This window comes from Liolophura sinensis, chromosome 8 (assembly GCF_032854445.1).
Source record: "Liolophura sinensis isolate JHLJ2023 chromosome 8, CUHK_Ljap_v2, whole genome shotgun sequence".
In the NCBI taxonomy this organism is placed as follows: domain Eukaryota; kingdom Metazoa; phylum Mollusca; class Polyplacophora; order Chitonida; family Chitonidae; genus Liolophura; species Liolophura sinensis.
In genome coordinates, this window is record NC_088302.1 from 8,079,393 (window position 1) to 8,106,673 (window position 27,281).

At 39.3% G+C, this 27,281-nt stretch overlaps 2 protein-coding genes across 2 annotated transcripts; one reads left to right on the forward strand and one right to left on the reverse strand.

The window, feature by feature from the left end:
• Positions 1-271: 271 nt before the first annotated feature.
• LOC135472244 (gamma-tubulin complex component 4-like) lies at positions 272-17,878 on the reverse strand. Its single transcript, XM_064751651.1, is given in 17 exon segments — positions 272-1,037; positions 1,379-1,518; positions 1,947-2,063; positions 2,612-2,746; positions 4,272-4,449; positions 6,537-6,660; positions 7,119-7,235; positions 7,511-7,667; positions 9,435-9,559; positions 11,717-11,885; positions 12,878-13,064; positions 13,498-13,577; positions 14,149-14,205; positions 15,141-15,172; positions 15,175-15,306; positions 16,079-16,217; positions 17,624-17,878. Coding segments are annotated over 17 exon segments (1,989 nt in total). The 5' UTR covers positions 17,699-17,878; the 3' UTR covers positions 272-1,012.
• Positions 17,879-18,195: 317 nt separating this feature from the next.
• On the forward strand, positions 18,196-25,695 carry LOC135472245 (large ribosomal subunit protein uL4-like). Its single transcript, XM_064751652.1, has 9 exons — positions 18,196-18,245; positions 19,772-19,940; positions 20,865-21,110; positions 21,418-21,542; positions 22,188-22,317; positions 22,890-23,046; positions 23,944-24,027; positions 24,998-25,157; positions 25,504-25,695. The coding sequence occupies exons 1-9, from the start codon at positions 18,243-18,245 to the stop codon at positions 25,582-25,584; spliced, it is 1,155 nt and encodes a 384-aa protein (XP_064607722.1). The 5' UTR covers positions 18,196-18,242; the 3' UTR covers positions 25,585-25,695.
• The last annotated feature ends 1,586 nt before the right edge of the window (positions 25,696-27,281 follow it).

Genomic DNA, 27,281 nt, shown 5'->3' on the forward strand with positions numbered 1-27,281 from the left:
CTCTCCAATACTAAAAGTTAACACACCTGATGGTTTTTCTTGACCCATTAACTCCATAAGTTATTTATTTATTTAGATGGAGTTTTATGCCACACTCAAGAATATTTCACTTAATATACAGCGGCAACAACCAGGCTGAACCATGACAATCTGCAGGTTGCTGGCAGACCTTTCTACATAAAACTACCAACATATAAAGGGACAACAGAACAAATGTGATTTTTGCTATGTATAAAATTTTACTTCAAATAAATATAATGCATTCATTTTCACATTATACACACACATTCAAAAAGAGTAGCACGAAATATGCTAATTCATCACGTTCAATTTGATTTCACCTTTGTGGTGGAGGTCAGGTTAATGGGTGCGCACTTTTTCAGCCCTACACTAGAGCCCAGTTTTACAAAGCAGCATACGTTTTTTTTTTTTGTACATTTGTCGTATGATATTTTATACATCACTATTACCATGGTCCTATGCGTGGGATTATTGTACATGTACGACATCTTTGTGAAATATGGCCCACACAGGAACAGCTGGACAGACTTAACAATTCATTTATTTGACTGGATATGAATATCATGCTAAAGAAGGTTCCAGTAGAGTGACATTGGTGTGCTTAGGGGCGGGGGAAACAAAGACTGCCCACAGTAAACCACTACCCATTCTTCAAAAAACTGACCAGACCTTAGGTTTGGGACGAGACAATGGAGTAAACTTACTGGTGCCGACCTGAGAAACCGCACACGCAGGCGTCCATTAAGGGCAGATAACCACAATAAATTGATGGGAGGAGTTGTCTACCTTGTTGGCCTTGCCCAACATTGACACATTGATGGTCTTAGAGTACAAGCTGTCTTGCAGGTAGGTCAAACGTCATTTCATATCCTGAATGCACAAGGCCCAAAGGAAGACCCAAAGCCTCGTGATATTTCATTTCACTCTACACATTGATGAGATACATATCCAACCTATGTGCAGGTCACACACACACAGATGAGAACATTTCTCAATGCATCACAGATTCATCCAAACTGCAAAGAAGTAAAATGAGAAAAAATACAGCATTAAAAATTTGTTCTTATTAATAGACAATCTATTCTATTGTCTGCAATAAACACTAAAATTAAATTACATTAGTGTTATTATAAAAAAAAATTAAATAAATAAAATTAAAAAATAATTCCTACATTAAATAAGCAAAACTTCACAATAGCTGGGACATCCCATGCATGGTGTTTTGTGCCGCCTTGGACTCAGGGCTAATCGTTAAGTGAATGGCACATGTTAAGAGAAAGCATGCCTGAAATTGTATCCACATACCCATCAACTGACTGACCAACAGAACAAATGACATGTAGAACAGCTCAGTTACCTGCCAAGTTGTCCCCCAGATGTGGTGAAGTACCGGTTATAATCCAGACGCAACAGTAGCTGGGCCAGGTGTGGGTTCGCACTGTTGTCACGGACACTGGTTAGCAGCTTAAACAGCAGGCTAGACTGCCACTGGAATTTCTGTACAAATCAAAGTGATAAGACATAAATCATACAGCTTTGTGTTTTCCTTCACATCAAACCACATTTGTAAAATGCCCCACATTTCTATCTTAACTTCCGTCTTAATTTTCTCTTTTGCTGCTCCATTTAATTATAAGAGATGTTATTTGAATTTTTCACTTTACTGTTGACAACAAAAAAATAAAGACGACTTGAACATATTGAAATTGAAATTTACGCCTTACTTGAGAATATATGTATTTCACTTATCACGGCAGCCAACACTATAGTGGGAGGAAACCAAGCAGTGCCCAGAGGAAACCCACAACCATCCACAGATTACCAGTAAAACACAACACAATTGTACATTAGAATACATGCACTTAATCCCAAGATCAAAAACTAGGCATAAGCTGAGCAACTCTTAAAATTCCAGTGTCTCTTACCTTTGCCACATTCTCCATAGATTTAATCTGCACTTTGGTCATAACGGCTCCACATGAATGGATGACACGACAGTACAAAGAACAGAGGCCCAGGAGCTCATTTAAACACTGGGATACCTGCAACAGAGGACCAATCACAAATTTACATGCAACTTCACTGTTCAGCGATCTTACGACCTCAAACCTGGCACAATGTATCAAATCAACGAAGCTGTTGGTGTTTAAAATGAATAGCTACAAGGTACACACAGGTCCTGTGGTAGAACGAAATTAACTTACTGGTTTGACAAGAATGAGTGAGTAAGTGCTTGGGGTTTAGCGTTGGTACTTAACAATTTTTCAGTCATATGGTGACGAAGGAGTCATTAGAGTGTATGTAATGTGCCTCTTTGTTCCAGGACCGATTTCCACCTGTCTATAATCAAGTGTTGCTTTACTGAGATGACTTAACGAAGGCAAGTAATACGCCCCACTAGAGCCATTACACTGATATGGGTCAACCAGTCGTTGCACTTCCACTTCATGCTGAATGCCAAGCGAGGCAGCTCCAACTTCCTCTTTTAAGGTCTTAGGTGTAACCTGACCCTGGAATGAACCTGGATCTTCCACCCCTGAAGCAGATGCTCTAAGAGCTCAGCCTAGGGTTTGACAAGAAATTAACTTACTGGTTTCACATGAACAAAGCTTTGAGTCAGAAGTCCAGCCACAAACTGATCATGAGCCAACTTGATAGCTTCAAAGTCCCGTGTAGTGTTGATCTTCTCCAGCAGGATGGAAAACAAGGAATCAATCACATCAACCTACAAATGTGAACAGACTGACTGACTGATGGAGATTTGAAATTCCTTTCAACTTTCAGTCACAAGATGTGTTTAAACAGACTGACTGACTGATGGAGATTTGAAATTCCTTTCAACTTTCAGTCACATGATGTGTTTAAACAAACTGACTGATTGAGATTTGAAATTCCTTTCAACTTTCAGTCACATGATGTGTTCAACAGACTGACTGACTGACTGATGGAGATTTGAAATTCCTTTCAACTTCCAGTCACATGAGGTGTTTAAACAAAACGATTGACTGAGATTTGAAATTCCTTTCAACTTTCAGTCACATGTGTTTAAACAGACTGATTGACTGATTGAGATTTGAAATTCCTTTCAACTTCCAGTCACATGATATGTTGTGGGCAAAATCGGGGAAATAGAAGAACTGCAATTTTAAACATGTAGTAACTCAGACATGACTCTAGCTCTGTAGGGCTGTGATTACGTATACTATCACAGCTCTGTCATGTTCCATAAGCCTACCTTAAACACCTCTGTACTTCCCTCGCTGGCTTTAGTGTGCTACTGCTGAGCACCAGATAATTTGTTTGAGACTTTAATCTCAGCTATCAAGTCTAGGTGGGTGAAACTATAGTGGAAACTGGATAAATTTCAACTCCAACCGCCATCTTTGAATGCATACTCCTCACAGTGAGGGGAATCATGTATGCAATTACCACCGCCACTAATAAGCAAGTTAGACCTTTTGACACACATTCTTGTTAACTGTTTAGGATCAGTCTCACCAGTAATGACCTAGAGGGAATCACAATCAACAATGACCACTAAAAATATTTCTCACATAAATTAAACAAAATTGAAGAAAACAGTAAACAAGTACAAAATATGCTAAAAGTGTCAGTAGTTATCTCCCTTGTATGGACTGTGAGGAGCTTGCATTCAAACATGGCGGTTGGAGTTGGAATTCATCCAGTTTCCACTATAGTTTCATGTTTGTGTGGATTTACTAGTGATGACAATTAGGAATACCTACCTGGAATTGATTGCTGAGACGACTGTGACTACGGAGAGAAAAATTATTGGGTGCCTAGCAGTAGTATACTAAGGCCAGCAAGGGAAGTACTGTGGTGCTCAAGATAAGCTTATGGAACAAGACAGGGCTGTGATTACGGGTACTATCAGGGCTAACTTGAATCCAGATCTCCAGTTTACTAAAACGTGAACACTCTTAACCAGAGCGGTCTCTTGACCAGTGAGCCCCTCACACAATGCCGTGCAGAGAACAAACACTGTACAAAAATTTGTTTTCAATTTGAATTGTTTTTCAGATTTGTCTTTTTCATTGCGCCCAGTTTAATACTGAAAATTCTTCTGACGTGTAAATTTATTGCATATATTTACCAGTTTAATTTGGATTACTATATTACGCCAAAAGCCTTGAAATCGCTCAAGGCACATGTTTATGTATGTATGTATGTATGTATGTATGTATGTATGTATGTATGTATGTATGTACATATGCTTTGGGTTTGTGTACCTGTAGGTAATACTGAAGGTTATCCACCAGGAAGGCCATGTGTGTGCGGAGCTGCCACTTTGCCCTCTCCTCCAGGCTAATCTGGCTCTTCCTGCCCTGCATCTGTAACAGCCAGCACTTCTGCAGCATCAGCTGAGCACGCTTCACAGCCAGAAGAAACTGGAATACTGTGTTGTACCTGGCAAAACAGTTACCAAGAAATCATAGTGCTGCAGGAAAATTTATACAGAAATTTAACGCATTAAGCTGTACTACGGGGCTGTCCATAAAGTACATACAATCAAATTACACTGAACTTTTTGACAAATTCCTCACTGATACATACAGGTTTACAAAATGCACAGTGACCACAAGACAGTGTAACGAACCATGTCTTTCAACATTGTATTATACATTTTTTTATTTGTCAGTGTCTGAATTACATTTTTCCCTCTGTGTATGTTATAGCCTGCACATAGAGTATACATTCTGGAAATATGTATTGGTGTTGTAAACATGGTTACAATCAAACCATCCAGAGTTTTCTTAACCTTACTCTATAAATATGAGCGACGGCTTGGTGATGCTCACAGTCATTTACTCAAGTCCACTTGTGGGCCATTATTTACTCAAGTCCACTTGAGAGCAGTCACATTCACAGTCATATTCACAGTCATCCACTGTGACGGATTCCACATTCGTCACTTGTACTTTATTTTCTGTACCTAGCCCTTTGTGAGCTTGTGTTTCGCCACTTGCTTTTTTTTTTTTGAGACGTTATTTTGGAGCTTGTATTGCTCATTGTTCCTTTTTCATCCCAGTTTGACCTAAAAGTGACTTTGTGTATATTTCATACATCGCCAGCTCAGCATCATGGACACTCCGGTCAACCCATTCCCCCCTCCCCACCTCTGCCCCGAGAAGTTACACCTTCACAGGCAGTTGGGGAATAAACCTTCGTCAGCCCACTACAGCCTGTCATTTACTTTACTTGAGACTGACTCGCCTTTGGAAACCAGAATATTCCATCTGGATTTGGTGGCTGCCTTCAGTAAGAGACTATATATATATATATATATATATGTATTATTTGTATATTTTGTTAAAATGGTTGTGCTGAACTTATTCAAGCATCTTTGTGTTTCTTTGTTTTATGCAAGGCCTATTGCAGAGTTGCAAAGTTAAAGCAAACAGTTTTTTATCTTTACTCTTCGATATTGTTACCCTCACAACAATGATGTAGTCAACAGTATTATATCAAGGCTACCAAAGACGCCTTTGATTTGCATGTGTCAACATGACAACAATAGGACAGTTCAATGCCCAAAACAGTAAACGATAGCTAGCACTGGCTTGTGCCAAATTTATGGAGGACATTATGTTTAAACTGGACTGAAGCCATACGATTTTACAAATGCACGGTCAAAATTTTGGCCCCTGCTACTTCTCTGATTGATGTTGCTCTGTATATAAAGGCACCGATTGTCACTGTTTATCACTTCATTTCAAAACTACTGACAATCGTCATATCACTTTTGTTTTTTTCACATCTGGACTCGCTTTTGTGTCAGCACTCAACAACATCTGGTACCTTTTCCAGATCTGTTCTGTTCTGATCAGACACGACTGAAAAGTTTAGCCAGACTACACAGACCACGTGCTCTTCAATGATATGCACCAGCGACACATACATTGTCAGGGACGTGGCTGTATAATGCAAGGCAAATATTACTTTTCAGTACTAAAGCTCATATCGTAAGTATACATTTACCGTTTCTTTTTGTTTCATACATACAATGACAGCTGTTTTGCACAATGTGTCTGCAGTGTGTGAAGTGGTTCAACACCTGGTACTTCAGAGTTACATGTTTATTACAGGTGTTCTGTGTTACCTGTCCAGTACAGTGTTTCTCAACAGTATGTGGAGTGGTTTCCCAACCCGGTACTTCAGTGTGACATGTTTATTATTGGTGTTGTGCTTACCTGTCTATCACAATGTCTGTCTGCAGTATGTGAAGTGGTTGCCCACTTTTACTTCAGTGTGACAATGTTTATTACAGGTGTTGGTGTTATGTGTCCAGTTCAATGTCAACAGCACATGGAGAGTATGACATGTTTATTACAGATGTTGGTGTTATGTGTTCAGTACAGTGTGACATGTTTATTACAGGTGTTGTGGTTACCTGTGGTTGCCCACCTGGTACTTCAGTGTGAAATGTTAATTACAGGTGTTGTGGTTAACTGTCCAGTACAGTGTGACATGTTTATTACAGGTGTTGTGGTTACCTGTCCAGCACAGTGTCTGTCAACAGAATGTGAAGTGGTTCCCCCACTCGGTACTTTAGTGAAAGGCTTTTCCAGCCAAGCTCTTGAATCTTGTCATCCTCCATTTCATCCCGACTAAGCAGCTCTGCAAAATGGACAATGGGTTAAGAGTTAACAAAAGTGGTTAAATGATGGGTTCTTCAGCTGTTTCTCTTGTATAAGAGTTAACAAAAGTGGTTAAATGATGGGATCTTCAGCTGTTTCTCTTGTATTATATCTGTATGTTTGAAGTTCAAATTTGTATTTAACAGTTTTTGCTAAGTGCTAAGCACCAAGCGAGGCACCAACAAGTATCATTTATTAAGTCTTTGGTATGACCCGAACTGGGTTTGATCCCGAGGTCTCTCGACAGACACTGTCCTGGACAGGTAACTACATCATCTGTAATTAACATGTTACACTAAAGTACCTGTTCGGTAACCACTTCTCATACTGCAGTAATACTATCTGACCAATAGCATGAATACCAATGAATGATAAAGCTGATACAACTTATCAGTCACAAAAATACTGCAAAATGTGGGTTTCACACAAAGAACACACTTTTGGTCTTAGCCTTGGGTTGTGTCCCTGCATGGCTGACATTCAGTCGAAATCTCTGCACTAAAGCCTCATCTGACATCAACACATTGGCTGCTTGTTGGAACATCACATTCACATCTAAAATAAATATACATCAGATTTATCAGCAAGTTCTCCATTTCGCCAAGGAGATGAGCAAAATTTGTGTCAGGAGGCAAATTTTTTAACCTTATTAGTATGGGCACAATCGAGACATGTAGTTTAAAAATTTCAAACATTTCTCAATACACAAGATAAAACATATAAAAAAACATGAAATCATTTTCACTTCTTTTATAATTCCAACTGATCTTAACAACTGGTTACAGTAATGTAACATGACATGAAGGTTGCACAAAATGCTCTCCCCTTACCATACTCTGTTGTGCTAATAGGTGGCCGCACCAGGATGTCTTCAGCCTTGTCGATGAACGCCAGATATAACTCTCCTCTACCCATCAGGAAGAAATCTTTAATGACTTTCAGTTGGTTAATCAAATGAAAGTCTTCCACGATCAGCCGCCATAGTCTCTGAGGGAGAAAAACAATCAGTATTGTTAATAGTCACATAATATTTAATGATAACATGGGTGGTTTTACTACATGGCACTTTGGCCACAGAACATATTCAGTATATGTTTTGATTGCTTAATACAGCAAGCATGATGAGTGCAACATAAAGTCAAACATCCAAAATAAGAATTAACAATATTAAATAAAATTAACAGAAAGAAAACTCAAGAATGGTAAATGACCTAAAGTTTCGCACACAAGTTACTGTTGTTCACTTTCGTATGATCTGAGTTGATGGCAAAATGACAGAAAAAAGTGATTAGCCCAGAGCGCGTTTCATTACCCGGCAAGGCACTTAGCAGCTCTGGCTGTTAACCCTCGCCACATTGGGCCAAGTCACCGACAGTGAGCTGTGCAGGTCTCCCGACTAGAACGCCTACATGTGCATCTTTAAATATACCCATGAACGAAATCAAAAAAAATATCAAGACAGGCAATGTCTAGTCCAAACCTTTAAATTCCAAACATTTGTCTCGAAGCATGACCGCCCCAAACAAAGAAAGGAAAATGCACAATGTACACTACAGACGACCTGATTATTCGGGTCAGGCCTATGCGGAAGTCACCTCACACCGTTATCTTGTGAATGGTTGTCCGCTGAGAGCCCTCATGCAACAAATACGTGTACAAATGTATTTCAGCTAAAAGCGAATTTCACTGAGAACTACCTTTCATCAGCTTCCCATGTCCATGTAATTCCAATTTATTATGTAAGTTTACACATACATTTTGTTTCGTTACAGTTGGTACGATCCTCCTATTGCAGGAGAGTTTCTGTTTTTATATCAGGAACCTCCCCTTAAACACAGAAAACATATGAAAAACAAGGTTTCCGAATATTAATATGATTTACTTTAACTGCTCTGCGGTAGCACTCTGTACGAGTCCGGCATATCGGGAGACAGGATTTGTTTGAGTTGTTATCACAATAGGAGTTCGCACAACGTCCTTCACTGGCTTTATATCAAAATAAAAAGTTTCACGGTTTCCTGTATACAGTTTTGCCCAGACATGATTTACATGTGAACAAGAAAGGCACAAACGCACATTTGTAGGTGTGACTTTGACTGAAGTGTGACATCTTCCCCTCGTTTGCTGGTTGGCCTGATTTGCAAGTATTGATTTGCGGTATGCTAAATTCTGCTAGAACTTTGTATACAGAGACCCCTCAAATCTAAAAACGGATATTCGCCATTAAAGGTACTGTGCAGGCACATTTAATCACCACAGAGATTTCTCCCACATTTCCAGTTATCGAAAAATAACAATCATAAAACAATCAACCTGATGCGAAGTGCATGTACTAAAATCATTATGATTAAAAGTGAGGAAAGCATGAACTGTTGGTGATAGGAGTATAGATTAACTTCTCAGTGAAGCGTGAGCTTGTTTACTACATTCCTGAACTGTCAGTATAATCCCTTGACCACTCCTGAAGGTCTGCAACATTGAGTCAGTAAAAACTAAAATCAATGCAATGAATCCTGGGATACACTTTCCAAGTCTCAGGGTGAAACTTTAGGTCATTTACCGTAGCTGGTTTTGGCATTTCTACACTGTAATGATAGTTGTCCGTTTTAATAAAAAATAAAAAATTTGTGATAAAACATTTTGTTGCACATCAGTGCTAAAGTGGTGTAAAAAGTAGGTGTAGAGATCCAAGTGTAAGACAGAGATCCTTAAATCCCTATTATATCAAAAATTAAAGTGTGTGGGTTGACATACCTCAGCCACAAACAGCCGGATTTCATCTATAGTTTCCTCAAATCTCAGCAGACTGAATTCCTCCAGGCGTGACAATTCCGTGAACTTTTGACGGAAACGCCCCAAAACATCATGAGGAATGGGACCTGAGGAAATGAAACATGGTACCCATGTTATGAGGAATTGTACCTGAGGAAATGAAACATGGTACACAAGTTATGAGGAATGGGGCCTGAGGAAATGAAACATGGTACACAAGTTATGAGGAATGGGGCCTGAGGAAATGAAACATGGTACACAAGTTATGAGGAATGGGACCTGAGGAAATGAAACATGGTACACAAGTTATGAGGAATGAGGTTGGTGGTAATAAAACATGGTACACAAGTTATGAGGAATGGGAGCTGTGATAATCAAACATGGTACACAAGTTATGAGGAATGAGACCTGTTGTAATCAAACATGGTATACAAGTTATGAGGGATAGCACGTGTGGTAATGAAACATGGTATACAAGTTATGAGGAATGAGACCTGTGGTAATGAAACATGGTACACAACTATGAGGGATGGGAGCTGTGGTAATGAAACATGGTACACAAGTTAAGAGGGATGGAACGTGTGGTAATGAAACATGGTACACAAATTATGAGGGATGGAACGTGTGGTAATGAAACATGGCATACAAGTTATGAGGAATGAGACCTGTGGTAATCTGTGGTAATGAAACATGGTCAACAAGTTATGAGGGATGGAACGTGTGGTATTGAAACATGGTACACAAGTTATGAGGGATGGAACATGTGGTATTGAAACATGGTCCACAAGTTGTGAGGGATGGAACGTGTGGTAATGAAACATGACACACAAATTATGAAGAATGGGACCTGTACACAGGTTTATATGTGACACAACCTTGGGTTATTTATTGGAGTGATGTAATACCATACTGAAGAACTTTTCACTATTTGAAAAAGTGGACATCCAGGGCATCTGTCATTTACTCGCACCAACACACATACTCGCTCATACACAGCGATGAAAACATTGTCTAATTAACACAAAACTTTGCTTGACGGTCTCATAAGTCCAAAACCAGGTTTTGTTGACATTCACAATCTATATATGCTGTGCATATTGTTCTGCTGTCTTACTTCTCTGAATATCGTCCAATGTTTTTAATTTCCCTACATCTTCCCAACGTTATATTTCACCTCACTGTCTGCCTTCTGCGGACTCATACTCGTAAGTGCCTGGAGGTCTGCGGTCGCGAATAGTCTTTTTCTTTTAGTCAGTAGCCTATATTCACCTCTCTGTAAAATCAGTTATACTCGCTACCAAAATTGCTTTTAGTCAGTGAAACACAATACAAGTGATATGTTAGAAGTTCATATTCATGCAAGGAAAATGAAGTTAGATCACTTTTTCTAATTCATAATATTAAAAGTCAATAAGCTCGGTTTCGACAGCAAGAACCAACTGCCACTGGTAACATCATAATTATTCAAAAACCAGCGGCACCAGAGTGCCCAGTGAAAAACCACCAAATGCCAAGTTACTAACTTTCCCACATGTGATGTACAGAAACATGTATACACATACATAAGCTGGTCTTTGACAGCTAATGTCAGACGGTGCAAATGACCCCCAAGAGCACTGTCGACCCCTTACCGTCACCGAGGTCCTACAATACGTGATAGTGGTGGATAACCTTGACTAAGACATGCTCTATTTATTTATGTACTAATCTTTCAGGTCTTTACATTCATTTTCACAACCATTAGGCGATTAGGGTATGGGAGGAGGAAGTTTCACAGGAGTTCAATCCTACTCTCGAGAATGTTTCCCTTACAAGACAGCAGTCATTTTAAAGGTGAAGGAAACAGGAAAGCCAAGATTTAGACTCTGTAATGTCATCATGTCCAGGAAAACCCCACGTTCAGTCTGTGAAACACAAATGAATACGATCCTGTCATCAGCTTAGATTTCAACCTTTTCATATGTTTGCAAGGTGTTTATTCAAGCAAAATCTGAGGGCACTGTTCAGTGCAGGCTGATAAAATTATACTTTCTGTGAAGCCCTGGAATTGGCCAATCCAACCAATATAGTTACTGCCCCAAAATCAATTTAAAAACATGCATAAATTGCACTGAAATTTGCTCCTTCATAAGAGAAAAGGCTGAGAAATTAGGGACTTGTCACTACACTTTCTTCAACATAAAAACTGTTTTATTGGGAGTAATACACAAAAAGTCCAAACAATACATAAAAATTTGTCATTACTATAATCAAGAAATGCAAACCTTCTGTCTTCCGATGGCCGCCTCTCTTGAGCTGAAACATCTGGATAGACTCTCCCACAAAGAGGATTTTGTTGGCAACTCGGACAGGAATGTAACTCGGTAGGAGGTCAGAACGCAAAACAAATTGGCTCGCCTCTGGAGGTCTTGATGTGGGCTCAAAAGACAACTTCTGTTATATCATACAAATAGTTATGATACATTAAAAATAAAAAAATTACATGGACAGGCCTGCTCTTTCTAGCCAATATACATGTTATTGTTTCTCTTTTTTTCACGTGGTTAATCCATCTGCTGAACAACATGTCCATATCTTTACTTTTCTAAAAAGTGGGAGAGAAATGTAATTCTTTGCTTTCAGCTCTACTAATATCCAACCTTAAAAATAAGAAGCATACCCAAAATACTTAAATTCAACTAGCATAGTATAATTACAGATGCAAATTCAAGGCATAATTCCTCAGATTTTGAGGGCTAATATGTATATTTCGGCTGGTGACCCCGATGAACATCACAGAAATTATTAACAACCTGTCCAGATTAGATAAAATTCCTCCAATATTCCAAAATATTCATTATTGTATTTCTTCACCCTTCTCAAATGTGAGCAAGGTGTTAATTTAAGTATATTCTGAAGGCATTTTTTGCGTGGACTGATAAAATTACATTTCTTGTAAAGCTCTAAAATTGGCCAATCCAACCAATGCAGTTTTGTCTCTAAAATCAACTAACAAAAAGGCATAAATTGCATTGAAAGCTCTTTCATATGCGAAAAGGTTGAGGAATGAGGGTATGTCTATGGTCTATTTCATCATAAGACCACATTACAAGCAGATCAGACATAAGTTGTTGCAAAATACATCAGGTATTTTAAAGGTGAGGATGGAAACATCATTTCACACAACTTAATATGTGAACAGTACATGTGCTTCTGTCAGAAAAAGAAATTTTCAATTGTGTCACATTTTGAGCTCAAACGGTCACAAAATTTCAGGCAACATTTTTTTACAGCATTTTTCATGTTTAGAGCATAGCCCAGGGGAAACCCATGGTCATCTACAGGTTGCTGGAGACCTTCCCTCATATCACCAGAGATGGAAGCCACCCTGCTATAAGAATCTCTGCAAGCCTTCACCCTGCTATATAATCTCTGCAAGCATCTACCTGTAGTTGTGTGAAGGGGACACCTCCTACCCCCAGATCATCCTGTTGCTGTGGGTCCCCACTCCCTGCTGAGGTCGCCTCTCCCTGGGGCTGGATGTAGAACTCCTTGTACTCATCATACAGCTCCCCGTGAAGTGTCCAGGTGCTCAGCTGTTTGTACATCACCTGGTTACAGTTCTTCATCATCCTGACAAACGCACAAAAGCATTTGAACTTTCACAGGCAGTTATTTATTCTGCTGAGGTGTTCTGCTGTGCACTGGATTATATATTATATTAGACTGGTGTTCTACACCGTACTCAGGAATATTTCATTTATACGACAGCAACCAGCATTATGGTGGCAGGAATATTTCACAACTGATAGCTGTCATAAATGATGTTGGATTGGTCAGTTTCAGGGCTTCACAAAAAGTATAATTTGATCAGTCAACACAGAATAATGCCTTCACAATACGCTTGAATAAACATCTTGCAAACATGTGAAATGGTTGAAGAATTACAAAGGCTTCAGTTTTTTTGATACATTCCTGTTTGTACAGAAAATGAAGTTCTAAAACAACAAACAGTGAATGCAAATAAGGATACAAGCACGCTGTTTCACCTGTACAATTCCCTTACCTTCGTAAACATTTTTCAACCACTGGCAGGCCACTTCTACTGTTTTTGTGTATAATCTCTAAAATATAACAGCCATGGGCCTACAACCAGAACAAAAGAAAAGATTAGATTTAATAGTAAGGCTAAAAAAATAGTAAGGCTGTAGGAGGCATGTGAATGCAAAACTTCCGCTCAATACACAAAGAACTGAAATTGTGAAATTGGTAAATTACATTAATTAAAATACAGAGCATCAGCAATGGAATACAATCCTAGTGTTATTATTGTGCTATACAAGTGTACAAACATTGAGCTCAATAAATGCCGTACTTTTTGAGATACCACCCCTAACATTTTGTTTAATACTGATTTCAATAGACAACACACTAAGTCAGGAATCCAGTAATTTGTGCTATTTAATATGTACAAGAATGGAATATCCCCCTCATGCTATTGTGCTCTACATATGTACAAAGCCTGAGCTCATGCAGTACTTTTTGAGATATAACCCCTAACATTTTCTTTAACATTGCTTTCAACGTAATTGGACGTCAACGCCATAGCTCAGGGTATGGCATAAGGTACGCCTGTACTTAGTCTAGGCGAGCTAATAGCACATGTGAGAAAATTAAGAGCAGTAATCAAGAAAAAGGGTAGTATGAATGTACGTACCTTTTGAGTTTCTATTTGTTCTATAACGGAATCCAGGGCTGGGAAGAGCAGCTGGTACTAAAAGAAACAACACACAAGACGAATAAAAGTATAACAGTTGAGGCTCATCTTGCATGCTAGTTTGGGTGCCCTTTAGACCTTTTGGCCAGTAGACCGGTAAAGCACCGCCATGTGGAAATCAACTTGAGTGATAAAGTTCGATTTTTTGTAAAGTAATTATGCATATGTACTAAAGTAAAGTACAGATCAGCTTCTTTCCATAGCTTTGCATCACTGTGCATCAAGTTTAATTAAACGTAAATGTATGTAAAATACACATGTTGTTGTTGTTGTTGTAGGTTACTTGCCCATCTTTAATACACCGACATCTCATGTCTAAACTGACCTTTTTGTTCGGTCCCGAGTACGGTCGGTTTACAGAGAGTCTACTGTATATACACAGTACTTTAGTTAAACATATGCAAGTATCTCTTCTTTAAAGCAAAAGAAGCTAAAATATCAAGTAAGGTTCATTGTACAGACCACTCACAACTATAAGTAAAAATACCCTCATTTCTTTTTTCAGATTTAGAGTGTTGAAAGGCATTCAAATATTAGAAAACTATGGTGGGTTGTATGAGCCATACTGACAATATGTAGGAAGTCTGATATCACATCTCCTTTCTTTTCTGATGATCACCAAAATAAAGGAACTTTTGTAACCATTATTTTAGTAATCTTTTACTTGTACATATGTTATGCTAACACTCAGTGTCGTGATTAAAGTTGGATAAACTTCCTGTGAAATCAGAGATCCTAACCTCTTGTCCATAAATCTGTCCTTAGAATTCTGATGTTTGAGCACCTTTAACACTTTTCACAAAAATCCATAAAATAATGACAGTATATTTATGCATAGTTTTAAGTAGTCTATTTCGTGATGCCTACTTCAATTTTCAGAGGTCTTTTTCTTTAAGTCTTTAGATGCCTAAAGTACTTTTACTGTACCTCACCTCACTGAGCTCACACAGTATATGTGGCACCCAAGATGGGGATCCTTCAGTATGTCTTCCTCCACATCACCAAGCTTCTGCATGTACGAGTCAAGGATTGCATCCACAGACATGGAGAATGACATCACATACAAGCCATGCTGCTGCTCAGAGTACTTCGCTGCATCTGAAAAAGTCAATATATGATGGGCATATGGAGTTGAAAATCAATGCAAAAAACTTGACCTTCCCTTTTTTTGGATGTCTGCAGATGGTTTGATCATATCACAAATGGTATTAAACTTGTACATAACCTAGTATTGGACAGCGCGATTTATGCTTCTATTGCATTACTGAATCTGCTTGTACATATCGACTGGAGAGGAAACTCCACAGCAACTTGGATTCATGGATGACAGGGTTGATGGCAAGATGGATAATATATTTAGAAGAGAAATCTGCAGAGGATTTGCGAAGATTACCTACAGTGTTTAACAAAATGGGTTAAACTTTCCAAGCTGAAGATTGAGACAGTTTATATAACATTTTAGGATCTACACATTTGTGTTGTTTTCGTTATTGTAACAAAACACACACACATTATGGAGATAATCTACATGGTAACTCATACAAATACGAGATCAACCCCAAAAAGTCTGAATCATTATCAGTTATATTTACACTGGTAACACATTGAAAATCATTGCATTTTATCATTAACAACTAAAGTACACACCATTTTCTTGACTTTTCTGTATACGAATGTTACCGAAGAAATTTTTGGCAGACACAAGTGTTTGGATGGATCATTTTCTGTAGTAGGCCAGACAACTTTCTGAGAACAGATGTTTTCCAAAAACATAGAAAATGACAGGTTCAGATTATGAAGGTGTTTCACCCTCGAACAATGTCATGATATGGCTGAACTACATTGCAACGTGCAATTAAACCCCATTCACCTTCTCCACAAAGTGATGAAAATATCCTTTCATGCTTCTTGACAAATTCTCTGAACTTTTTGCAGTAGGTCCCTAGACCACACGCCCTGTTGAGCAACTCCTCTTCTGAGGGGCACAGGAATGGCAGTCCCTTCACGACCTGCAACAATTTATGCAGTACATGTAGTCATTTCACTGATATTTTCACATTGTACTCAAGTTATCATCTGGGCATGTTGAATTTCTGACACTGAAATAAATATCTCAAGACCAATGAAAACATTGCCTCGAGTGAGATTGAAACTCACAATTTATCGTGTCTGGTCCCACCACTCTACCAACTGAAGGCATTACTCGGTGTGGACTGACAAAATTATATTTTTCGTGAAGCTCTGAAACTGGGTAATCCAGCCAATGTAGTTTTGTCTCCAAAATCAAAATGAAAATGCGCATAAATTGCACTGAAAGTTGCTCTTTCATATGCAAAAAGATTGAGAAATTAGGGTACATGCAGTGAATGAATGAATGAATAATTATGGCTTAATGCCACATTGCCTATATATTAGCCATACCGTAACGATTCATGCAGTGAATAACTTACTATTCACAAAGACCTTACTACTACAAGGTACAGTTTTTTTAAATTGTAGCCCAGTCAATGTTTCCAAAGCCACTGTTATTATCATCAGGGTTTATATCAAGATTCACTACATTTCCCACATCAAAATAACTATCTTAAGACCAGTGCAACTACTGGCTGCGGTGATGCTAGGACTAAGGACCTAGGGTGTCTAGTAACACCACTCTACCAACTTTTCACTCATCTCGCGGAGTGACAATTCAATATATTGCGGATATTCAATATGAACTTAATTTATTGACTTATTTTATGGTTGTTTATTGCCACAAGAAAATTTTTTTGACTTTCATTTATTTATTTTGATTGTTTTTTTGTGCGATACTCAAAAATATTTAACTTATACGACGATGACAAGCATTGTGGTGGAAGGCAACCGAGTAGACGACTGAGGAAACCCAAGATAATCTGCAGCTTGCTTGCACACCTTTCCACATACAGCTGAAGACTAAACCAGCATGAGCTGGACTTGAACTCACAGCAACGGAATTGGTGAGAGGCTCTTGTGTCATTGTGCTGCGCTAACATGCTAACTGCTGGTTCAAATATTCTGACTAGGACTTGCAACAGATATTTTGGTAAACCTGACAGTATCAGTTCTAGTCATGAGTCGCTCCATTTAACGGCATTAAGAGATTCAGTGTGTATGAATCGTGACATTAATTATTCATTTATTTGATTGGTGTTTGATGCCGTACTCAGTAAGATTTCACTCAGGCCTATACGATAGTGGCCAGCATTATCATGGTGAGAAGAAATCAGGCAGAACTCACGACCTCCACATACCGCTGGAGCGGGAGGGGGGCCTTTTGTAGTAGTTCTATCCTTAGCCTAATGAATTAGATGTTGTAAGGCTGTGTTTGCAAGCGATGACATAAATAGCTCAAGTAATTTTTGCTGACACATATCAAAATTACTATAACTTTAACCTTAATCCCTTCCCCGGTGTCCTTAAAGACCCCACCATAGTATCCGGATAGGGCAAATAAAAGTTCATGCAGCATTTTGGAATCGGTCGAAAGTTCCAGCCAGGCGACCGCTCGCCATTGAGGGATTTTGAAGATGGCGGCAAATATGAAGATACATGTCCAACTTCATCCTGAGAGATTTGTGTTGTCAAGAACGGACTGGTGTGTTATTAATCGCCATTTTGTATGACCAAATAGGTTGATTACTATCAAGAGTTGCTTCCCCGGCACAGGAATGTCTTCTTCCTCTACACGATACCTCAGCTGTCATGAGCACGAAAAATCAGTAGCCTCCCCTTGACCAAGAAGACCGAAGAGCGACTTTTGTGTTCATATGCGTCCGCGGAATAAAAAAACAACAGACTGCTCTATTAACCAGTTTTCGTTTACGACTAATTTTGTGATTAAGTATGAAAAAACATTGCAGTTCATAATTATTTTTTGATTCAGCAGAATCATTTCTGAAACAATTTCTCACTATTTTGCTTTGATTGTAAAGCGCATGAATACCATGATTCGCCCTTTTCCGACTGCAGCCATACTGAAATAACACGTGTGTCGATCAGTCTGGGTCTTAAAAATGGTAAATTTGCGTCTTCCATTCGTGCTGGACAAGGAAATTTGTGGAGACCTAAATAATTTTTCATCTTTACTTACAGAAAATTCATTTGTAATAAAATTTAATGTTGTAAACAAGTGAGTTCGTGTAAACGTAAAATATGTACCTTGAATCGGACAGATTCATCTGTATTGAAGAGTGTCCATATTTCATCACACAAGGTTAATATAGATACAGAAAAGCGTTTTTCTGGTATTTAAGAAGGCATCGATTAATTGGAAATATTGGAACATTGATTTTTACGTTAGGGGAATAAATATTAAAATGCCAGGCAAAATTTAACGTAGTGTAAATATGATTTCAAGTTAGTCCGTCTAGTCCGAGATTGCGCTGACGTTAGGTTTGGCAAAATTTTGTTCAGCAAAGGATGGCCCCAAACCAGCGTCAGAGCGCGCCCCATTTAAAAACCTGATGCAGTTACATGTCTTTGTCGAATGTGTTGAGGCTGCTCGTAGAGCCCTTCGCTTTGAGCATCACCGACGAATCTCGAACCCATGCGGCCTGGGAAATAAAAGATCAAAGTTGTGCTTAGGATAAATTGACAGAGGAAAGGATAGAGAACATAAGTATCTGCAAACTTTAGGCCGTAGAGGCGCATTTGATAGATATGTTTTGTTTCAAACGGAAATTGCATCACATTTTTAAATGGAGCGCGCCCTGGCGTTGGTTTGGGGCAAAAGTTTGCCTATCCTAAAGTCAGAGCAATCTTTGACTTGGTCCATCTAGATAAACTACGCATGGTATTTAAATGTTTTGACATTCATGCTAACACCCAGTCCATCCCCCCGCTCCCCCCCCCCCTAAAAAAAAAAAACAGGGCACAGATTTCAAACTCTCATCTCCATGTCGAGGTGCTGTCAATGCAGACCTCACTCAGATCGGTTCCATCAAGTTGGGGTTCTGCAGAGATATTTTTGAGAGGTTGCGATGGACTGGGTGTCAGTGAATGTCAGAATTTTAAAATAGCACACTGAATCATTCTTGAAGGAAGTAAGAGGATTTTTAAGGATAATATATGTTGTAATGAAGCTACAGGTGTCAATATTTATGTGAAAATATAGCCCTAAATGCAAGCATTGACTTACCATGGTCTCCTCTGTTCTTCGTGTGCTTTCCTCAACATTTTGATGTTGTCCGCTGTAAGGTGTAGTTGTTCGTAATCTCTCTTTTTTTTTTTTGTGTCCAATGTGTGTTAGTTTATTCTTCACCTTGCAAAAGTTTGGGTCAGTTTGTTACTTGGCTTGGGTCGGCTGTTTGTTTCCCCAGGGCACTGTGGTTATCTTCACGCGTAACACTGACCACTAATGTAAAAAAAAGTGAAAATCTGGGGAGTAATAAATAATAGAAAAAATCTATCAAATAACTGCATCATTTTTGGCCTGTCATAATCTGATGGGGCTTACATGATCTGGGTACAGGCTGAAGACCGGTTTCATTGTCATCTAGAATAATGATTTCAAACATTAATGCCATTGTGTCAATATTTGCAGGCTGCAAGACCACTAATAAGCGTGTTTAGTGAGAAGGGGGAGGCCTCGGGCACTAATGTGACACTCCCGGCCGTGTTCCGAGCCCCCATCAGACCCGACATTGTCAACTTTGTTCACTTCCAGATGAAGATGAACGGCCGTCAGCCCTATGCAGTCTCAGAGAAAGCTGGTAAATCTCTATGCTGATTGGCATTGGAATTTTCAACGCTGAAAAGTAGTTTCGTCAATCTTTTATTTGGAAATGTTTTAATGGTAAATTCTCAAATTTTGGGTTTACTATAATAATAAAGATTGCCATTCGAAGTGATTGCTGCTCTGTTGGTAGAAGATAACAAAAAGTGTCTTAAGGCTTTATTGTGCTCCAGAACTGGGATCCTTACTGGTATCTTACGCATCACCTTGTAATCTTAAGTGCTAAAACCTGTTTAGGCTGCCAGATTAAGGTGTTACCTTGTTTATGTCCTTGATTTCGGTATTAATATCAGGAAATCTACATATGCAGGCGTATTGTCATCGACAAGGGTTGTGCACACCATAGAAAATTAACCATTTAATGAGTGTTCACTAGCATTGATTCTGAAGCTCATGAGTACAAGTAGCATAACCATTCCACTCCCAGGGTAGAATGTAGCTGTGGCCATAGAATGTACCAATAGGTATCCGTGATCGAGTGGTACTCCCTCCGTAATGTCCAATGGTTATCTAGGGAAGAGAAATGCAATAGCCAATGGAGGAACGGGGCACTGCCCTCTGCAGAGATGCTATTCAGCGCTAGAGCGTCACCAGGGATGCAAAGGAAGGCACAGTGTATAATAGCCCCGGGATACATCGATATCCCAGAATGCGATAACCGTTCTCTCGATTCAGGGCGCTCTGACTCATTCTATGGCCTTTCTATGCATTTGATCGGCCTCAGAAGTATGACGATACGTGTGGAATCCAAGGCTACGCGCAGAGTTCCCAAATAGTCTGGTCTCAAACACAGACCACATGAGCCAGATGCGGTCCGCATCTCTCTGGAGGCCTGCCTATTGATGAGGGTGCCTCAATCGGAAATCAACCCGCCTCTGACGTATTAAATTGCTGTTTTCAGGTCACCAGACGTCCGCAGAGTCCTGGGGAACTGGACGTGCCGTAGCACGTATCCCCCGTGTAAGGGGAGGTGGTACCCACCGCTCTGGTCAGGGTGCCTTCGGGAACATGTGCCGTGGGGGTCGCATGTTTGCTCCCACAAAGACCTGGAGAAGATGGCACAGGCGCATCAACATCAACCAGAGACGCTATGCCATGTGCTCTGCAATCGCCGCCACAGGCATCCCTGCCCTGGTCATGTCAAAGGGTGAGTTCAGTGTTTGACAGTCTGGAGGTATGTCCCTCTAAAGTGAAACTGAACCTGGCAGGGAGTCTCAATTGCTGTTGTTAATATGAAGTGTCTAAGTTTGGTAGGTTCAAGACATCTCGGTAAAAAGATCTCTTAATCAGATGTATAAATAAAATCCTCCTGTATGACAACATGATGAAATGCTTCTTTGGTCCGTGTTTATGACAAAGTGGATGACTTTTAGAAGCCTCTGACCTTTTGAATGAACTCTTTATTGTTGTAAATTTGCGGTTGCCAATGTTAACTAGTTATTGCCTTTATGCAGGTCACCGTATTGAGGAAATCCCAGAGTTGCCACTGGTTATCGGAGACAAGATTGAAGAATATAAGAAAACCAAGGAGGCTGTCAGCATGCTGAAGAAGTTCAAAGCTTGGGCAGATATACAAAAAGTAGGTGCTCTGGGAATATACTATGCTTAGCCTAAACTAACAGTTATGTAAAAATGCAATTTCAGAAGCACATAAGGGCCTTAAATACTTTTGATGCCAATACTTAAGTTCACGAGAAAGAATATTCAGCATTAAAAAAAACATCTGAAGGGGCCCTATAAAGTGGATGAATCAATCAGAATCAAGCAAACGGTGGCCCTATAAAGTGGATGAATCAATCAGAATCAAGCAAACGGTGACCCTATAAAGTGGATGAATCAATCAGAATCAAGCAAACGGTGGCCCTATAAAGTGGATGAATCAATCAGAATCAAGCAAACGGGTGGCCCTATAAAGTGGATGAATCAATCAGAATCAAGCAAACGGTGTCACTTGGAAAATCTCAAAATGTATAAAAATATTGACCCTTTTTTGCTATGTAGTCTAAATTATATGATTTGCATCATTATATGGACTGTACCTCTTACAGCCCATGTAGAAAGGACAGCAGAAGTAAATGTATCGTGAAAAAGAGAAGAGCTTGTTGTAAGAGTGAGTGAATGTGTTCTGTTGGAACAGAAAGATCATTCTGCCTGAAAATTCTTTTGTTCCTAAAATCTTTGTGGCTTCAGATTTGTTTCAATCCAGACTCCTTTGTCTGTGTAGGTTTACAAGTCAAAGCGTTTCCGAGCAGGGAAGGGTAAAATGAGGAACCGCCGCAGAATACAGAGACGTGGTCCCCTGATCATATACAACCAGGACAATGGGATAACAAGAGCCTTCAGAAATATACCCGGTGAGTTTTAGCATTTCTGGAGTGCTGACTGTCAATGGACGTGAAGTTGTAGTAAAGGTTTCACTGGTACACTGATGGTAGTTTCCCCTGCTGTCATGTTTAGTTTCCTTTTTCCCCATAAACTTTACAGCTGTTATAGACCATTGAGTGCAACAAAAAGCACAGATCAAATAAGTGAGTGATTATAGAAAAATTGTCCGTCTTTACTTTTATGTGGAATAGCAGTGATGATGAAATGCTTCTTTGGTCCGTGTTTATGACAAGATGGATGAATTTTAGAAGCTTCTGATTACTAGCTGCAATTCACATCTGTTAAGAAAATTTGTACTCTTTTTCTAACATGTATTTGACCACCCCAAAAGTAACAGAAGTTGCCGTTTCTAAATTGAGATAAGGACTTAAGAAGGTTTGATTGTGATATTTACCATTCGTGGCCTTATTGTTTATCCTTGACGCTCAATATCTCACCTGTGCACGCATATCGCGTTGATTAATGTGGCCCACATGAACTTTCTCATGGCATTTGATATCTTGTGAGTTTTCTCATGACACTTTATCTCACCTGTTCACAGGTATCACGTTAATTAATGTGGCTCACCTGAACTTGCTGAGGATTGCCCCTGGGGGTCATGTGGGAAGGTTCTGTATCTGGACAGAGGGAGCGTTCAGGAAGCTTGACCAGCTGTATGGCACGTGGAGGAAGGCCTCAGCAGTTAAGAAAAACTACAAGTACGTTACCAGACCCAGTTCCATGTGACTGGTACCTCCATTAAACTTCTACCCATTAATTCAGGGTAATGACAAAATGTGCATGTGGAAAGACCAAAAGTTTTTGAAGGCATTAGATTTTTTCCATCCTTTTCTTTCTTCCCTCCTTTTCGTTTTTCCCATAAATTACAGAAAGATTTTTGTAAATAGCTTAAAAGTCCTGAAAATGACAGATATATTTTTTAGGGATGTAAGATGTTTTCATTTCTTCATCCTAGTGGCTATTTCTCTCACCATAGCATTGTGTGTAAATACCGTATACGCCCTAAAAATTTGGTTGAAAAAGTACATTCTAGAGGGAAAGAAGGGAAACTTAACACTTTTGGTGATTAAACTTACAGTCATCCATCCTTCCAAACAAAACTCAAAACAACATTCTAAGATGAAGTGAACTGCCAGAATCAGATAAAATGAATAACTTGGTCATACATGGAAGTTAGATCGAATTCAGTAGATGGGGAAACGGTGCTAAACTTGGGCATTAGATCCCAATAAAATACATGTAATTGTAATCTCACCTGTAAATAATGTCTGTTCTGTGTCTGAAGTCAGCTGCTGGTGATGAAATGCTTCTTTGGTCCGTGTTTATGACACGATGTGTGAATTGTAGAAGCTTCTGATTTGCTGATTGTCCACAGTCTTGAAATATGCACATTCTGTTAAGACATACACAAACCATGACTATTGGGAAACTCGAGGATGAGCTACACAGAAGGTCCAGAGGATAGTACGCACGTACACCGATAAATGCGACGTAATATAGGAAAAAAAACAAATGAGTTCACAGCTGTGGGCCATCCTTATACAGGCTGGAAGGGATTTTATATGAGTTCACCATTGACTTTATTCTGTTGACAGTCTGCCCATGCCCAAGATGACCAACACTGACCTGAGTCGTCTCCTGAAGAGTGAAGAGATACAGAATGTGCTCCGGGCCCCAAGGTGAGAATATACACATTCAACATCACATGCAGCATTCACCAATTAAATCTTTCAGAAATAAAACTTTTGATCTTATGAAGACGAAGGCACTACGTAAATTTCACTTTCACCTGTAAAAACTGGTCAGCAGGGCCCAGTTTCACGAAGAGCCGCGCGGCATGTTTTTATCATTTGTTTTATGATATTTTATACGTTCTTATTACTGTAGCATCGTCCTATATGTGTGGTTATCGTATGAATCGCCCAGAGTATGAATAATAGAGTTGTATGATTTTGAATGATACTCTACGCTTAATAAACGCTGAGCTGTTTTTTGGGGAGGCAAGACATAGGAAAATTAGTGTTTTAGTAAACTTGAAAGACATCAATATGTAGAATTTCCAGAAAAAATTAAGATTTCTCCCACAAAGTTTTGAATGATAGAACAAAAAACTGTCCTTGTAGTAATGATGAAATGCTTCTTTGGTCCGTGTTTATGACAAGATGGATGAATTTTAGAAGCTTCTGACTGCTGCCTGTGTGATACGTGAAGTAAAATGTGATGTTTAATCTTGATGAGATATATTGAACCCTTTTCTGTAAGTCATACCTTAAAATTAAAATTTTATGATAAAATCATGTTGAATCTTTGCGATTTCTTTCTGGATGTTAAACCTTTGTGCTATGATTTACATCTTTACAAGTTAGGCATGCATTCATGTTGAATCTGTGGACCTCTACGAGACGTGGACTTTTTAGGAGATGATTTCTTTCTGGATGTTAAACCTTTTGGATGTGGGACTTTTGATGATAGTCATGTGTGAATACAAGCTATGATTAAAGTGGTACTTTGTACACTTTCTGTATGGTGAGTCTTTTCTCAAAGCATATAAGTTACGTGTAATCCTGTTAAATACATGTATTTACCATGTCCTCACATGTTACATCATTATGAAGCTGTTCTGTAAGTTGAACCTTTGTTGTTTTTCAGACGCGAAAACAAGCGGCGTGTGCTGAAGAAGAACCCTCTGAAGAATATGCGCGTCATGCTGAGACTGAACCCTTACGCTGAGGTCATGAAGAGGAACGCACTGTTGAAGGAGGAGAAGGGACGCCTCGCTCGCCAGGCCCTCATCAACAAGCGCCGTGGGGTAAGGCTGCATTTAGTTCTAACATCATGATGTGTGTATCGCTTTCCAAAATATACAGGTTAAATATATGTTTTCTGTCATGTTGGGTATTTTGGCATTTGTGTAATTAATGGAGTGCGCTAATTTCAGTTTCACAGTTCCAAAATTCACAAAGGAATAAAGTTGTAAAAGTGCATTATGTTGTTGGAAATTTTTTGTTGTTGTAAGAGTACATGCAAATAAGCCTGGTGTATATTTAGTCAGTTGCAGTGTACAAAACTGACAGTTGTTCAGATTAATCAGTAGTTTTCTTTGTTCTGTTCTAGGATATAAAATTAAACTTCTTATTGGATTTCTGTTTGTGCAGCTGCCAGAAGAGAAGCCCAAAGCTGTTCGTCGCAAGAAGGCTGGAGCCAAGAAAACTGGCAAGAAGCCGGCTAAGAAGTGAGGAGACCCGAGGGTTTAACTGTCCAGATGTCCTGGCTGTGTGACCAGCCTTATTTACCTTACATTGAGTTAAGTGTACAAAAATGGGCAGAATAAAAAAATCTCCAGAGAAGATTTGCTATTCAGTTGTGATTTGTCACTCATTGCACAACTGTTTTTTCTCCAATTCATTGATTTACAGAAATGGAAACCTTCTGGTACACAAGCCTTCCGTACATAACCAGCACAGTACTGGAAAGCGCCTGACCTTCAGCCAGGAGTCACAAGGTGTGGTTTAGTTGTCACTTTGAAATGCGAATTTGTAGGTTCCTCAGCTCTTGCTATTCGTTGAAGCTTTCATGTAGTCTGCTTTCATGAAGCTTTCATGTAGTCTGCTGTACATCATGGGGAAAGTAATCCGCCAAAGGTTGGTGGTATCACAACTGACTGTCCTAGTAGAAATAACAAGAATCCAGATATATGAAGTAACCCCCTTTCATCCCCCAACATCTACAAAAATGAAGGAAGACAAGTAAGAAATCATAAAAGAAATTACAGGACATAATGTTGCGTATTTCGGCTTCAAAACAGATTTTTTTCTTGGGCCATTGCAGTATTGGAACATTGATTGCAGTACTGGTACATCCAGTTTGAGTGGAGAAGTGTAGCAATCAGAAGATGCTAAAATGTACATGAAGGAGAGTAATTATGAAAATAAACAGTTGCCATTAAACTTGGAAATGTTCAGGTGATAGGTGAGATGTATGGCAAGTTTCATCAAAATCAGCACAGTAGTTTGAACCCTGCTCTCCCTGGCCCACTTTTGTTAACGGGGTGTAATAGATGCTTGGAGTATGGCATTCAGCAGCAATCATCAACCAATCTCCTCAACCCAGAACTTGCACTTTGTAATAGTTTTTAAAATGTTCATATCTGTTTGTACAGCAGGGCAATGATACATGTACGTGCGTCTACTGGCACCTTGCTCTTTCAATAGGGACATAGCCCTATTCTTGATCACTAAGTTGCATGTTCGAATCCATTCCTGTCTTGTTAAGCTGAAGGTTTACACTGGGAGATTTGTCTGGTACCTGGCATCACTTGCTCATAAGATAAACGCTGCCTCTCTGCAGCTATGTGTGTACGGTAGCTGGTTTCCTTTAGCCATTTTCGATCTGCCAGCGACCTGTGGATGGTCGTGGGTTTCCCCCGGGCTCTGCCTGGTTTCCTACCACCATAATGCTGGCCACTGTCGTATAAGTGAAATATTCTTGAGTACGGCGTAAAACACCAATCAAATAAATAAATAAATAAATTAGCCATTTTCCTGACCACTGATGTGTGAAAGGAAAATTCTTCAGCACAGATGTCCGTGTTAAACACCAATTGGTCAGTTTCTTGGGACCTCCATCCACGTATTGACAACCAATGTGTGTTTTCAATCCAGTAAAACACTGAATTTGATGAATCCAAGCAATGAGATGTGCTATTATCTAAGGTGGCTTGAATTGTATACCCATGCATTTTTCAATGGGTATATGTAGATAGGATCCACTGGATTGCAAAGTGACCAGCAGTGAACAACAATGCTTAGAAAAGTGCAATGTTTATATACAATGCAAAGCATTCTGCAATCATCAGACATACATCATCAAATTGATGTAAATGACATCATTAAACAATGAAATAAATTTCTCACATACATAAACAGTAGTGCGT

Excerpts from the sequence above, each read along its gene's own strand:
- LOC135472245 (XM_064751652.1), top strand. Across the intron at positions 22,318-22,889 it reads AGCCTTCAGAAATATACCCG|GTATCACGTTAATTAATGTG; the intron begins GTGAGTTTTAGC and ends ACCTGTTCACAG. Across the intron at positions 25,158-25,503 it reads TCATCAACAAGCGCCGTGGG|CTGCCAGAAGAGAAGCCCAA; the intron begins GTAAGGCTGCAT and ends CTGTTTGTGCAG.